The 16,561-nt window shown below is 39.6% G+C and overlaps 1 protein-coding gene and 1 long non-coding RNA gene across 3 annotated transcripts in view; one reads left to right on the top strand and one right to left on the bottom strand.

The window, feature by feature from the left end:
- Nucleotides 1-4,374: 4,374 nt before the first annotated feature.
- Nucleotides 4,375-7,432, bottom strand: LOC124158521 (coiled-coil domain-containing protein 34-like). 2 transcript variants are annotated; one of them, XM_046533645.1, is made up of 5 exons: nucleotides 7,320-7,432; nucleotides 7,041-7,153; nucleotides 6,211-6,925; nucleotides 4,902-5,063; nucleotides 4,375-4,817 (listed from the first exon to the last, which is right to left on the bottom strand). In XM_046533645.1, the coding sequence occupies exons 3-5, from the start codon at nucleotides 6,896-6,898 to the stop codon at nucleotides 4,753-4,755; spliced, it is 915 nt and encodes a 304-aa protein (XP_046389601.1). In that variant the 5' UTR covers nucleotides 6,899-6,925; nucleotides 7,041-7,153; nucleotides 7,320-7,432; the 3' UTR covers nucleotides 4,375-4,752. The 2 variants fall into 2 exon arrangements, with proteins under 2 accessions (XP_046389601.1, XP_046389600.1); XM_046533644.1 differs by lacking the exon at nucleotides 7,041-7,153.
- Nucleotides 7,433-7,647: 215 nt separating this feature from the next.
- The window catches only part of LOC124158519, a 581,141-nt gene continuing 572,227 nt past the window's right edge, over nucleotides 7,648-16,561 (top strand). Inside the window, exon 1 of the long non-coding RNA XR_006864821.1 lies at nucleotides 7,648-7,776. This is a non-coding gene — a long non-coding RNA (uncharacterized LOC124158519). The remainder of the gene's footprint in view (nucleotides 7,777-16,561) is intronic.

Raw genomic sequence — 16,561 nt, 5'->3', positions numbered from 1 at the left:
TTAGTGGGTTAGTGTGTATAATTTTTTATGATTAAATTGAATTAAACCTCTTATGGCTGTGGGAGCGAAAAGTTGCTCCGTTAAGTATATAATTAGTGTTGCACAACTGATGCTATTATAATTAGTTTGTTTTTGCTGAAAGATGATGGCATGTGTGAGGGGGGTATCGTTCATAAAGTGTTATGAGTGTAGTAGAAACCCTCTTTTTTTTCCTCAATGAAGACATGGAAAGGACCAAATGTGGATTGTTTGTGGTTTAGTATATTTATTCATATAATATGATACAGATGGAATGAAGATATATATTTCTGACTAAGAACCATTGTTTTATCTCATTGAGGTTGAAGTTAAATGCCTGCAGTTCTGTTAACAAAAGTCCTCAAGGAGCAGCTGTAAGGTTTTCTTTTAGGTCAAGTCCTTCAGATTAAGATTTTCACCATCTACTGCTGTTTTGCATGCAGGTATATAATGGATTTCACTCTGATATTGAATTTGTAAGGGCTTTTTTTGATGGTAATATGGTGGCTATGTTAACAAGTAGTGACTACTAAATGTTTGATAATTAAGCCCTTTGGTTTTATTTTCAGCTGTTCAATGGCCTTGACCTTACTGCCTCTATGTAAATTCCAATGAAGGGGCTTCATAAGTGGTTATCAGGCTTAGTTTTCTGTTTGCTTCTGGATTAGCACTTTTTGCCTCTACTACATTGCATTGGTGTAAATATTGTTCAGTGTCACCTGACACTTACGTAATTACTCCCAAAGCTAGGAATTACATCCATAAAATGTGGTCCTAGGTCTGTTGCATCATTCCCTTAGCTCAGCTTCCCAATGGATCCTTTCTGGTAAGAATTCTTGTAAATTAACACATTGACTGTCACACCAGCCACAGTGACTGGCTGCTAGAACTCCCATCATGCCATGAATGTTTAGTCTTGTAACATTGGGGTAGTGGTGAATATGGCTGCAGTACTGCGAAACATTAAATTCAATTTAGATTCATGTTATGATTGCAGTGATATTTCTTCATGTCTATAACCAATTATATTCAACTATGCCGTTACAGGAAATAATGTTCTCAAACTCTTAAGTGATCAACACATTGATGAGAGGAGAAATATAAGCTTAAACCTGTTATCGTATTAGGTAGTCACTACTCTTGCTTACGGGGGATATTGATTTTTATCAACTGTAACTGATAATTATAATAAGTTAGAAAGGAATGGGAGTACCTAAGTCGATGCTTCTTGGCTGCTTACACTATTACTCTTACAGTAGTTATTAGTTCTCAGAAAAGTGAATCATTTTCTAACTAATAATTTTTACGTAGGACATTTACCACAATTTACGTGATTGGATTCTGCCTATTGCACAAATCTATCTAATTCTACCTCTGCCCTCCCATATACCTTTTCAATGCCGTCTTATGAATTGTACTGCTGCGCAATCTTCTGTGTGTAATCCATTTGGGTGTACATCCCTCGGTGTGACTTATGCCCATTGAATTGAACAAGGGATGGACCAAGAACTTTGAATTTTTGTCATACATAAGTTAGTTCCACTTACAATTAGTCGAAAGATTTTGCACAATGCAGTATCTATCTGTCTTCACAGTAAAAGGGTGCCCAGCAACCGAGTGAATCTGGAATTATGCGTGAATTTTTAGTCCCTGGAATTATGAATTCATGAATTTACGCTCCGACCTGGAGTTTCAAAATCTTTCCTTTCAAATTCATTTCACATAAAATTATGCCAGTTTAACACCCATTTTCAGGCCTATTTTATGTACATATATGCTTTACGATGTATTGATTACATTTTAACCCATCAGTGCCCAAAGTTTTTTTTAAATTCACACATATTTCACTTTATAAAAATATGATACATATGAACTTAACACAAAGAACACAATTCAAACTGACTGAATAATAGAGGAAACCTTTTACTAAGTATGTGCACCGACGTGTACGCTAAAATTCACGTATTAAATACATTGCCGGAGTATTGGCTCAGCACTGCACTGGGTGCCATATGCAGGCCCGTCGCGAGGGCGGGGCAACCAGGGCATTTTGCTCCGGGCGCAGCAAATTGGGAGCGCACAGTGGCGCCGACTCCTTGGGGCCTGAGGGGGCCCGAGCCCCCTCAAAAATTCGCTATGGGTGTGAGGAAAAAATGTGTCAGGCTTGTCGATTTTCCTCGGAGTGTCCAGATACAGAGATTCGAGTTATCAGGGTTCTAATGTTGATCATATGACTTCTAAAATGCTTAAAAAACTTAAAGCTCACTACCTATAAAATTTCCCGGGGCAAGATCCCCGGTTTGGGCCCCCCCAATATTTTTTGTAAGTCGGCATCCATGGGGGCGCACCGTGTTCGCCGATTAAAATTTTCCGCCGATCCCAGTTTGCCCCGGGCGCCAGATCAGCTAGCGACGGGCCTGGCCATATGGCACCAGTGGGCGTTGACGGGTTAAATTGCACTTTATGAAAACATATATTTATCTGTATGACTCTAGACGGGCTAGGAATTAAGGCTAGGGGGGGGGGGTTTCAGGTGCAACTCTTACTGTGAGGGTCTGAGGGTATGGCATACCTGCCAGGGTAAGTGGGAGGTGCGGATGCCCTCCACCAAAAAAAAAATTAAGGTAAATGGTTCAAAATGGTGAGTTTTATGGCCTTCTGGGGGATATTTTATTAATCCTTACACTATTCTATAAGTAATTTTAATCCAATTTTGTAAAATAGATCAATTTAAAATTCATATCTATCGCACTACTCATGTGAGATAAACCTGGAATTTTGAAAAATTTCCCTGGAAAACCTGGAATTTGGCATGAATTTTTCTGCTTTGATTGGCTGGACCTTGGGTTCTTTTTTTTAACCCCCAAAGCAAGAAAGTTTGTGCTGCTTATATTCTTGGTTCCTCTCAACTTAAGACCTTATTGTTGTTATCATACAATGCCTTTACTTTCCCTTACTGACTACAAGCAGATTTTACTCTAGTTTCCATTTTCCCTCATCTTTACGTATTTTGTCAATTTCTTTCCTCAGTCTACTTTGCATAATGCAAAACTTGCAAGATTTTATTCCTTGCATTCCATTGTCTTCTACTTTCTCAGCAGTGTAGTTAGCACCAGGGATCGCAAGGGAAACTAAACGAAGGTCAAAACCAGTAACACTTCAATAGTTTAATTCCCGGGAGCATAATATAGAAACGAAATGTATTTAAACATTGGATATAAACTCAGGGTCCAAAGAAAATCAGAGTAAAAACTACTTGGAGTCCAAGCTAAAGTAAAACTATGGGATAAAACGAAACTCGGATGTTTTGTATCAGAGGGACCAGGTGCCTCACCTTCGAACAGTTTAGTTTCGACTTGCGCACCAAGTATGGTTGAATGAAGAAGAGGCTTGGCATACCACCATTAGATGCATGGGGTACTCATATTTTTACTACTAACAGGAGAGTGGCGAACCCTAACTGGCCATTCGATTTTTAAGCTCAATGTTTCAACCTCTACACGAATGTCAAATGCAATGGGTCGAAACTATTCCCTCTTATTCCCCTCCACTCAACTTTTGGGATCGAAACTTAACTATGAGCAGCAGAGTTCCCATTAATTTCGTTTCGTTCCCGGGAGTTAACTTTCACCCCTGGTCGAAACTAAATTCCATGATGATTTTAATTTCGTGCAGGAATGAAACTTAACTTAGGCCTCGTATTTTCGTTTCCCTCCGGGTCAAAACAATACATTTTTGTTTCGTTGCACTTGCCATCCCTGGTTAGCACAGCTTTCACTAATTTTCTGTCCTATCCTCCTCTTGATGAGTGGATCCTTTGGACAAGATAAAAAATCTTTCCCACCCAGCATTTCCCAAATTGTTTGTAGCTCAGAGGGGATATATTCCACTTGGATTACTTCTCTTGCCTTCATTGCCTAGAAAACGGGCGGTCTTCCCATGTCTAACCTTGTCATTCTATCCTCATCTATTGCACTTTTCTCCTTTATTGCTTGCTAGTCTCTTTCAATACATGATATTGTCTTCACCAGTACTCCTATGCCATTCTTCTAAAACGTATCCTCTTTTCATGCTGCCCTTGGCTCTTTTGTTTCCATATATATTGTACATACCTCCTACTTTCCTTTTTGACTGTTTTTTTTCCTCCCCAGCTGCCCTCCCCTTATCTCCCCCAAAAACTGTTTTTAAGTTCTTCTCAAATGGCTCTAAAAATGAGGCGAAGCAATCTGGTTTTTATCACTAATGAGTTGATGTAACATACGGTTTTGGAGGCAGCACTGGCAATGAAAAACTTTTCTTAGGACTTCAAAGAACATAGCATTAATCTGTAATACATACTAATTACTTATCAGAGGATTTTTGATTAGTGTACATTTATTTCCATCAGACAATTGCACCTTACGTCTACAGAGGTTGTTATGAGACAATTAAACAAAATAACGTGATAGAAGGAAAACTAATGGAAATGCACCACAAAGTACAGCAATAGTATTTTGATTGCAGTATCTAGTAAAATTAGGAAATTTGGGTGCATCAAGCTTTGGCATGATTTGTAATAAAAACATCAATTTCCACAACTAATATGATTACAATGAAATATTGTAAGTACAAATTCTTGTTTTTTTTTTGATGCTACTTGATGATTATTGTTAGAAAAATTCTAATACAAATCACTGAATATGTCAATTTAGCCTGTGCATATGGTTAATATTCATAGAGCTACAACTTCTTGCTTCATAGTTGCCATGGGATAGGGTTAACATACGTCGGTGGTGGGTGGCTGGTTGAGTCATGAAATGCTGAAATAACATTATTTATGGTCACATAGAATTAAATGTATTTCTTCATTTGGTGGTGGTTGTGTTCTCATAATTTTTACTTACCTATGACTGAATCTCCAACATAACCGAATGTGATACGTGGTGTCATAGGTCTTTGTTTTGCCTTATTCATCCACTCCATTTGTGCTTTTTCATTTTTCTTCTTACGGATTTCCTTCTGCAATTCTTCATATTTTTCTTGCTCTTTGTTATACTGGAGTTTGCCTGGAATTAGTTTGCCAATTTCTCTTAACAGTTAAAATTTGGGCAAAGACCTGGGCATTACTTACATTTTACTGAGTTTCAAAGTGCAAATGTCTTCGAATGATGTTTAGATGGAATACGAATTAATCAATTGGATTTGTTTTCATAGCAGCACACCAAATTGAAAACAAAATAAGTGCAAATGGAGTTGCCTTTTGCTTTTTCACGCCAATCATTGATAAAAAAATAGCTGAAGCCGATTGACAAAAGGACATAAAGAAAATCTGTTGGTCTCAATATTTTGATGAACAGTTATGCTAATTTCTCCTCATATTTAATGTGCTTTCCTTTTTCCTCTGAGCATAGATGTTGTTAGGATGAGGAAAAGTATTGCAAGGAATATAATAAATTAATCAATCTAATAAGTTTCACTTCTCATGGCCTCAGCACAAGGTTGGTGATATTCTATCTGATTAATAGCATTAACTTATATTTGAATACCTGGTCCAACTTTTCATTACTTGATAGAGTGATATTTTTTCAGTACCATTTGAAATGATGAACTGAGTAGATTCTTAAATATGCTTCAGCAGTTACTGCTTCAATGAATATGAATGTAATTTCACCCTCACTTTCCAGCTCACATAGGTATTATATACTTGTAGCTTATTATTCATCTTTTACCCATTTCCAATTATGCAAGTTTAGAGGGCAAATACTTGCTTTGAATGTTAGTTCAGTAAGTATCGGCCCGAAATGAGTCAGGTTAAATTACTATTTTTTACTTTGTGTGGTAACAGTATGCATTAGCTAGGACCAACACTGTCTTATCCATTGATTCTCGAGGAGAATTAAATACTGAAACTTAAAAAATTACGATAAAAGCATATCAAAGATGAAATTTGTACAAAGGGCCATTAACAGGGCCGCTCAACGATTTCTTGTGGCCAATGGTAGAGTTTTGGTGTGAGGTCCCCCTTCTCCGAAAAGAAATAATCCCCTTAACTCTACGGCCCGCAGCAGTCTGCCCCCCTCCCCATCGATGGTCCTGACCATAAATAGCATTGAAAGCAGAAGCAATAGTTCTGATGCAGGGTGATATAACACAAATCTAGGGTGCAAGATGAGAAAAGATTGTGCAAAATGAAAAATGAATACAAATTCTTACTCTGTTTTTCCTGAAGTTTCTTTTGACACCATTTTTCATAAAACAGTTCATTGGCTTTTCCCTTGTCATTCTTTGTGTTCATTGCTTTTTCCCTTTCTTTCTTAGCAAAATCTTCCATTTTCTTTTTTTCCAGCCATAATTTCTGCAATCTTTCATTTTCTTCAGCCTTCTTCCTCCTACGTTCCAGAACCTTTTGCTCTTCCACCATCTTCTTCTTTTTTTCCATTTCTGTTTGAAGTCTTATTTGTCTCTGCTTCATCACAAACCACCTTTCCCATGCAGTCATTTTGTCTTCTGTTTGTTCACTGACTTCAGTGAAATCGGGGCTGTAACTGACTTCCACTCTACTAGTTTCCTTAGAGAGAGTAGCAGTTTTGGGGGTCGCTACAAATGATTTTGAGTCCATTGGAGGTGTCGACACATCTGAGTATGTGGAGTTGTTTGAGGCTCTTTTTCCCTTTGAAACATTTTCGATAGTTCCCACCTTACGGTGTGAAGTTTCATGTCTATTAACAGTTTTACTGCTTCCTTCAGCTAAGTTATCTTGGACTTCACTATAATGACTGGGAGATAGATTACTTTTATCAATATCCAAATCATCGTCACTTGCAAAGCCATCAAGGTTAAGAACGCAGGTATCGTCCTCGTCGCTATCATCGGTCGGTTTTAATGTGTACACCTTTGACATAGCTGATATGTGTTTATCTTCTCCTACCTAAAGTATAACAAATTGCAGTTAGTCACTACTCTAAAAATGAGACATAATTACTTCCTAGGGTCCAAAATGTGTGATCATAACATATCCCATGCATAGAAAAATACTAAATTACTATATATTGGGTTCCTTCAGGATCCTATCTATTTCTGCTTCGGCATGACCACAGCAGAAAGATGCCGGACAAAATATAAATTATTAAACAGTGATATCGTGCCGTGAATTTTGCTAAAAGTATAGACAACGTGATCAAAATTAAGATATTTTCCATGGATTCATGAACTATTTACCGAGGTTTTACAGGTAACAAATCATTTAATAGAGAAGACTTTCCGCCTATAACTACGATTGTACCTGAAAAAAATGAATTATTAATATTTCTTCGAACACTTACTTCAATGATCACGAGTTTACGAACTCAGGAGGGGTGGGATGAATGGGAAATTTAATATTTTTAACCTCCACAACGGAATAACATATTTTGAAACCGCATCCTTGTAGTTAGGAAGTTTCACGCCAAACAATTGACAAATGAAATTATACCTTCAATGTATCACACACATTAAAAATTGAATAAAATAAAAAATAGTACACAAATTAAAAGTTTTAGAGCTTTTAATGTCTTGTAGAATGATTATTATGATGTAAAATAATGAAGAATGATGCTTATAGTAGGACAAACTTCCCAAAATGCTCGCCAGGTGTCAGTAAGGTTTCTGGACGCCATATTTTAACATGAATGCCTCAACTCGTGCGAGTGTTTTCGGCGGGTATAGCTTCGAAGGGGAGTCCATCGGGGATTTCAGTGAGTTTGATTCGACTTCTGTTGTCTTGGACTATCAGAACGAAAGGTAAGTTTTTTCTATTTTTGACTACTTATGAATTTATGGTCATCCCGTCCGGGTTTTCGTGTATGTCTAAATTTAGAACAGGGGATGCTAGGGAAAACTTTTATGCCTCTGGGAAAGAGTGTAAGGAGTGTCTATTTATTAAGTGGATATGGTTTAAAATCGGTATAAGTACTTGTATAAGTTTTATCCATCTTTAAAATGTCATGTCAATGTTTGTCACCGTAGTAAAACATTATAATCATTATTTTCTCCCTTCGAATGCCCGAAGTATTGTATTTAATCAAGTATCGAACGGGGAATATTGTTTACAATATTTACATTTTGATTATTTTCATCGGTTTATCTCTAGGCGTTTACGAGTGAGCGCTACATCATCATCCATGGAATGAAAAAGTTCAATGGTGTTGTGTAAACATTCTGGGAAATCGAACATAGCAGCTGTAACGTAGGCTTGATAATTTTTTTAGTTGTGGTCATGCTTAAATCCGTGTTTGGTGAATCACTTTCAACCTCGCGTCGTGTAATATTGTGGAAGTGTCACGCCACGCCCCTTTCTATAAAATAAGGACAAGTTCGCGTGGAAGTGTTGCCTCTGGTGCGAGCGCATGATGTCGATGTTGTTTTCGTTGTGTTGGCTCCGACCCAAGGTGCACGGGCATAGCCTCTCCGTGGGAAAGCGGAGGGTATTGACGGGGGCGAGTTGACATTTGTTCGGATGTCACTCAATGTGAAGCTTGAGGACAGTGATTTAGATTGCTACAGGGCGAGGTGAAAGTTTTAAGTCATTTTTACCGAGGAAATACACATTCTGTTTGTTAGACTTGCTGTGTGTACTTGTAGGGTTATCAATTTATTAACCTTCATGAGAATGGGATTTGCTTGCATGGTGATGGTCAAAGTTCATGTGTTTTCTTAATAGCCAGTAATGGCATGTGTCACAGTTGCGTTACGAACTACGTGCCTTTGGTCTCATCTCAGCTGTTGAGAAGTTTCGTGTTGTCGCTATCCGATTTGATTCTGTGACGGACTTCAATATTTTATGTTATCAAACTTACGATTTTCTGCGCCTGTCCTTTTGAGTTGCTGTTTTTTATGGACTATATCAGGTCATTTTGAACTGTAGTTTGTATTAAGAATGTGATTGACTGATCGAGATTAATACTCGAGGATCTTTCGTTAACGTCTGTGACTTCCCGAAGAGTGTCATTCATCACAGCTGGTTTTTCCTTTTCTGGTTCCTTCTTAATTTCCGTTTTTTAGGAAATGCCTGTGCAGTATTTTTCAAACGCCTAATCAAGTTGGAGCATTATTTATAGATTGAATTTCGCGGCATCAAATCAAAGATATTCTGTGTATGTTGCAAATTCTTTGTTCACTATCAGCGGTCGAGGTAGATCTCTCTATCCTCCTCATGGAATATTGGTGTAGGCGATGAATTCATTCAAGTTTTTCATCGGTTAGTGAATGAATTTTTCTTAAAAAAAAAACAATGAGGTGCAGTGATGAGGCGTTTGAAACATTAGAGGCGAAGGAGAGCTTTGGTCAAGTGCGTGCGGAGAAGTGGGCGTGAGGGGTCTGTGCTCCCTCCTCACCGCTTGATTCATCCAACTTGACCTCGAGTCTCGGCCTCCCGAGACTTCGCAATGCTCTTGCATTCGCAAATAATTGGCCTACTGCCTGAGGTCGTATGCGCTAACACTTGTCTCTTCATCAGACGTCGGATCAATTTATGTAAAAGTTAAGGTTTTAAAAACTGAGAGAAACTATAACTTGTTTTTCTCTTACATCTATTTTGGCCTTTTGATTTTTCGCCTCCCACTGTTGATACTAATTTCGCCTGCTTCCTTTGTGAAGGCCTGGTTGCACGTTACAGTTACTCGTACAAGTTAATGTCTAAACATGGTCTAAACGTATGAACGCGAGTATGAATGCCACAATACAGAGTACATACACCCAAATTCTACGTATGTATGAACATAAAATATATCCCGTTCTATTTTGTTGCATACATTGACTGGTTCTGGTTGATATATGTCGTGTAACCAGGCCGTAAGATAGATTTTTCTTACGTCATATTTGGTGTCAATCGTCCCGGAAGCTCAACGTAGTATTTTTCTGATGAGGTAGGTAAGCTTCAAGTGGGTCGACCGTATTATTCGTTTGTTAAATTAGGTGTTATTGTAAATATGTACTTCTGTGTGATTTTGAAAACTCTTTTCCTCATCTATGTTTAATGGTTAATGTTCGCTTTAGTTAGTTAGAATAACTTCGGTACGTTGTTAAAATACCCTTTCAGCTTAAATTTTATGTGAAATGTTTACCATGACGTTTTTCGATGAGGGTCTATATTAATGTTTTGTTTGCTATTTTTGGTGTGATCCAGTCTTACTCTAGCATAGGTGGTCGGCAGTAGGTTGTTTTCCATTTTAATTCGGGTCTAATATTTCGCCACCTCCGGTGTATACATTTCACTTTGATGTACGGAAAATAAGTGACATTTTTCAACTGAGTATTTTTTAAACGAGAGAATTCGTCGTAGGTTTCGAAGATTTGAGAGAATGATCATCACATGATGAAATCACTACGGTTGGATAATGTTCCATGGGCTCAGTACCGGGGAACGAAAGAAGAGATTTAGGTTGGGTTGGAACATCAATAATTACTGCATTTTGAAAAGCTTCGTAGTGCACGCTGTGTTGAAAGGACGCAATCTATTACCTACTTCAATAATTCTAGATGTTGTTCCATCAAAAAATCCTCTAATGGGTGTTGGTGTGTGTATTGGTGACTATTTTTATGAGCTTTTTTATTCTTTTCTGCGTTGGCTCGCTTGCAATAGTGACATTTTTTCGGTGTCGTTGAGCCCGTGTTCTCCTGGTTCAATTGCTTCTCAAATACATGCTGACGGTTCGCGTATAAAGTGGGGTTCAGGATACGGAGAGGGGATTCAAAGGAAAGAAGTTGTTTGTGGGGAAATTTTACGATCCTAGGGAGATATTGGGAATGGAAGAGTTGAAGTTGTATTAATTGAAGATAGTTGAAGCGATAATTGACAGTGGATTTCGTAGTATGACGTGTGGCATTATCGTACATCATGCAGATAATTTTGCGGCTTCTAAATAAATGGTTACGCTGTACTCATCTTGTACGAATTCATTATTAAAAGAGTTTTTTGACGTTACGGAACGTGTGCGAATCCATGGACCAAATCAAAACATATTAGATTGTGTGTTATTTTTTCGTACAAGTGCTTTCTCGCATTTCTTGAGTTGCTTTTCGATAAGTCATGCATTAATCGGGTATATCCCCTCCTGTCTTGGTCCTTAGGAAGTGAGTTGGCGTTGTGGTAATGCAGTGGGCTATCCATTGTAAACATACAAGGGTGGTGGTTCAAACCTGTCGGAGAGAAATATTTTCTTCCGGCACCTAGAGTAGTTCTGGGGCTCTTTGGCGGCGGGTTGAAGGCCTATCATGCCAATCCGAAGGCTGCGGGATCGAGTCCCGCGTGGGTTGGTCGCTGCTGTCCAGGGCATTGGTGTTTGTGATCGCCCTGCGTTGCTGTTCGTTAGTTTCCCCCGCTGTAAAGGCTTTACATGCGCAGTTTTCGGGGCGCTGAAGATGAATAAGTTAGTCATGTTTGTTGACATGTGTGCTCTTTCAGTCCGATGTCGACTCTTTACATTTCGTCGACTAGGAAATTTTATTCGACTTCGCCACCCATCTCCAGTTAGGAGCCGTGCTTTTGTATAATGTCGTCCACCGATATCTTTCCTCCCGGGCCGTGCTCCCCAGTACGTACGCGAGTGACAGCGGGTCAGAGCTCCGGTGGGAAAGGTCATCTCGTCTGTTGTGAGGGGAGGGGGCGAGAAAGGGGCGGATGAACCGAATGCGCGCCCTTATGGGCATCACCCATAGTCGCCCAAATACTGTCTTCATTTGTTTAAATGTATAGCAATTTACTTGTCTTACCTTGACGCCACGTGAACCAGACCAATCAATGACATTCGTTCAATCAAAAGCGCAAATCGAACATCAATCGTAAAGTCGAGTTTACAAGACTTTGCGATTGTTTTATCTCTCGATCGGCTAAAATAAACAATTTTCATTGGTACCCGGTTACAAGCAAGCTCTTCTGAAGGGTTACGACTGGTATGGTTTATGGAAAGATAGTAAATCAATAATTCATTGAAATATTCTACCGATTAAGGTTGGGTTGTATGGAATTTACAAGTCATATTTTGGCAGTCTATCTCCCCTTCATTGACTTCCCTCGTCAATTTGCAATAAGGCTTAGTCCTTTTCATTTTTATAAAAATCCCATTCATTTCCTTCCTCTCCCTCGTTCATCCAACATTCTACCCTCTGTTATCACTGTTTTCATTGTGCCCTTGCCGCTCAATACTCACTCCATCCATACCTTATATCTCTTCCGTATCTCATCTAGAAGCCGCCTCTCCTCATTCACGATGTTTAGTACTTCGTCGTTCCTCCGCCTTTTCGTCCTCTTCAACTTCTTCATTCTTCCTCAGACCCACATCTCAAACGCCTCCAATCTTCTCTCGTCTTCAATCTTCCTATTTTCCTCTCCGTAAAGCGCTACACTCCATATCGGATTCTTCACTAGCCGTATTTTTTAAATCTTTCATAACGATCCTCTCATAACCCATGAATGACGCCTCCAGTCTTTATACCAATATATTATTTATTTAAATCCTTTACCTGGTAAATTTTAAATTTGACTGTCAAAAAAGGCCCTATGAAAGGGATGCATTTGATGAGGGTAATAGTTGAGTTCTTCCGTGCTTTTGATTCTTTTGACGCCTACAGCTTGGGAACCATTCTTTCGAAATTGGCCATCAAACGCAGAAGACTTATTCCTCCGTTTTAAATGTATTTTGTTATAGGCGTCCCCGCGAAAGAAGTTTATTTCAGTAATTTGAAGCTCACAAAGTGTGCTCTTGTTATTATGCTAAACATTAAATTGGTAAAAAGCTATCCCCCCGAAGACCGGGATTCGATAGCCTTTTTTAGCGCGTTCTTTCTTCCCCAGAAAAATGTCGATTGTCAAAAATGTAAATGTAATTTTGAAAAAAATACTCTTTAAAAATTAGGAAAACACTCTTTGATATTTATTTTTTATGTGGTTTGGGTCTTGATAAAAGTAAATTATCACCCGACTGATTGAAGAAATGTTGGAAAATTCATAGTCTAACTCATGGTACTGTGGCGTAGATGGCCTGCTCGTAAGGAAAGGAGACATCTATGTTATTGCGAAGGAAGAGGTTTCGTCACTCCCGCTGGTCCCATCTTATGTCATCATGTAAAGGCATATTACTCGTTTGATGACGTATGATCGTACCTTGAAATTTTCAAAGCACGCCAAGGAAAGACTCGACTTTATATTTAAGTCTAAAATTTGAAACATATTCTTCACAATATTCTTAATTTCGTTAAAGATGTATGTTTTAAATTCTCACAAAAGATGTAATCAATACACAATGGGCATTTAAAGATCAAAACCAAGTTTAAACGACTAATTCGTTGCGAAAAAAGCATTGCGAGCAGACGAAATGTTGGTGATGCGTCGATTTAAGGTACTGCGCAATCAGAGACTTCACTTCGTTTAGGTTTCTTATGATTAACTGACGCTTGTATCGGCAGAAGGCTTTAGAAAGAGAATGTTGGCATTCAGTTTGCTCTTCCGTGGATGGCGTGGGCATTTTTAAAAGGCCTCCGATGCCGATGTGGCCGCCCGAAGGGTTTCGTCTACACCGGCTTGGTTTCTTAAAAATAGGATGGTTCTGTCCGAGGGGTTTTGGAACCTTGCCACCGTATTGGCGGAAGGGGGGAATTTTATCCTCTCCGGGTATTTGCATTCGCTGATACAGAATGAGTGATGATGCCATTGCGTTCGGAAATTTCGGCTGCAGGCATAAAGATACGAGTATGCTCGTATACGCGTAGGGTGAAAGAGAGGGCCGAACGTACGATAAGGCACTAGTCTCGAGCAGATTAAAAAAATTAGGAGATTATTTCTATAAATATGTGACGTAGAAGACATGAGGCGGAAATAAAAATGAAGGAAGATAGAGAACCGTGGAAGCTGGTCGTTGGCAAGGCTAAAAATCTAAAAAGCTAATCTTTTGTTGTTTGTTGGGTTTACATGGCTACCGTAGCAAGTAATCGTTTGTGATAAACGATTTTAATTTCTCCTAGTGAATACTATTGATGAATATTTCTCGGGTTCTCAGCCAGGTTAATGATTTTATATATGGTTGGCTTATATAAAAGCGTTGACCTGGCTGAGAACCCGAGAAATATTCATCAATAGTTAGTGAGTAAATATGCGACGAGCGGGAATATCATTATCACGCTGTAGTAAATTTTATACCAAGTAGGGTATTAGAAACTGAATGCCTTAGAAATAATGATTATGAAACTCTGGCATGGCGTGGTATTTGAAGGAGACGACCGACATTTGAACTCATTCGCACCGTGAGGGAAGGTTAAGGAGAGGAAGATTGTGGAGAAACCCGGTGTCAGCATTAGTTGTTTCTCGACTAAAGCCCAAGAGGACCACGGCTTAGCGTCCCATCCGAGGGACGGAGTACACTCTATGAAGTTCCCTCCACAAAGCAACGAAGCAGGGATCTGACAAGTCTTCGAAACATTTCTCCCTCCGCACGTATTTGAACCCGGAAGGTCTGGGTGGGAAGCCAACAATAGCCACCACACCCACCCAATGCAATGACACTCAGTTTCTGACACCTAGGTCAGAATAGTAAAATTGAAGACAGTTTACGAAGCTGTTTCAGAGAAAATGCTAGGGAGTGCCCTTTTCCCGTCCTTGTAACGCCTTTACAAGTTAATAATTCAAATTCGAATAAAAAATAATATCTCAAGTTAATGAGTATTAATATCGTTCGTGTTGAAGCATTTCAGAAAATCAAGTCTCTGCAGGAGTGTCGCGACTTCTGTATTTAGAACTCTTTTTGTGGTGCATAAATATGATAAATAAGATTCTTTTTGTGTTTCGGGTATTTTTTGTGTTGCTTGTAGTCTAAATGCGAGAGTTTCGCCGGGAATCCCACTGGCTTTTTCTGGTCAAAAGTCTGACTTGAAGATGCTTGGGGAATTGCCGGTGAAGCCGTCGTCTTTGGGCCAAAGTCAACGGAAAATGATGCAGTGATCTTCCATGTAAGTACTGTGAAACCATACTGTCAGGACCAAATATCGTCCGTGATTACCCGAGGTAAGTGCCGTATTTGTTGTGGAAGGCAAGGACGCACATGAGAACGGTGGAGAGGATTCAGGAGAATCGATTTAACGTTCCATCCGACGGTCGTAGTGCTGTGCCCGTAATAAATTGCTCTCCAAAAAGCACTTAAGTCGGGATCGCGCAGTCTCTGAAAAATCTCTGCCAACGCCCGGATTTGAATACGGAGCCTCTTGGTGGTAGCCAAATCTAGCCACCTAATGTTGCCTTCTAACCCTAGTTTAATTTGAAAAAAAAAAAAAATACTTCGAGAGGCAGAAAGTATCATCCAACTAATAAGTGAAAGGAACTGTATAGTCAATCATATTAGTTCCCCGTATTTCTTTTCTGATATAGTATTATTATTTAATTATTTTATGCAAGACTCTAAAACTAGTTGTTTTAGGTGACGTGGTGGAATCGTTCCATCATAAATGAAAAAAGATTTAAAAGGTGGCGCTTGAATCTTTATTCACTGGACTACACAACGGAGAGTTTTAAGTGGAAATTGCAAAATCTCTTACATTTACTTAAAGCTAGCTGGGGAAATTCATGATCCACGTAAAAAATGTGACGCACCGTATTGTTTCATGTTGGAAACGCGAGTGTATAACCTGGAAATTCATTTGGCGAGAAAAGCTGCAATTGTCGAGAAATTGTATGTGCTATCTTCTGTGTAAGCCCGGTCAGTGCTCTCTCTGGGTTTTGAATCGCGTCCATTTCAAATGGATTAACCGTCGAAATTCCTTCGTCTTCTTCTTTGTTCGATTCCTTCCGCGTGCTGTGGCTCGGGGGCTAAACTTAGCCGTCTCTCTGGTGGCCTTGCCTAAACGATTAAGTGTTTTTAATAGTCTACTAGGTGTGTGGGGGGATGAGTGGGGGGGGGGGGGGAGGAGTTTACTTCTGTGCTCTTGAGATCGGGGTCATCTTACCATCCCCTCCCCTTCCCTTTTGTCGGGGCTCGTGTTTCCATTCTTCTTGCTCTACCTCGGGAGGATGCACTCGCCCGAGGCCGCCTCAGCTGTTGCTGATCCGTTGGGTGTGGTCCTCCCGCCCGCGACTGCGTGATGAGGAAGGACGGCTATCCTGGGCAATATTTGTGCAGTTCATGCCTCGTTCACATTACGATTGTCGTAGCGATCGTCCTAACGATAGTTGGCCGAACTAGCCGTGTGAATGCATGTCCTGACAATAGTTACTGTAGTTCCGAACGATGCCACTTTACGATGGTTAGGAGCTGGGAGACCGGAAAAGGAAACAATAGAAGACGAAAAGCTCGTGAAGCTCTCTTCGCTCCATTTTGTCATGGATTTGTCCTTGGAAGGAAGAATATGGGCGGAAGAAAAATTATTCGGTAAATACTCGTTGAACACAGCAATATCTTGTCCCTGCATACCTCAACAGCTTTGCTAACCGTCAGTTTCCCGTTCACTTTAGATGTCAGCCCTAGAGGGCCGCACAGGTTTTAACCATCGTCGTGTGAATGCACGATAGTTCCGACAATCGCTGGAACAATCGTAATGTGAATGA

This window comes from Ischnura elegans, chromosome 5, assembly GCF_921293095.1.
Source record: "Ischnura elegans chromosome 5, ioIscEleg1.1, whole genome shotgun sequence".
Lineage (NCBI taxonomy): Eukaryota > Metazoa > Arthropoda > Insecta > Odonata > Coenagrionidae > Ischnura > Ischnura elegans.
This window is presented reverse-complemented; position numbering and strand designations above follow the sequence as displayed.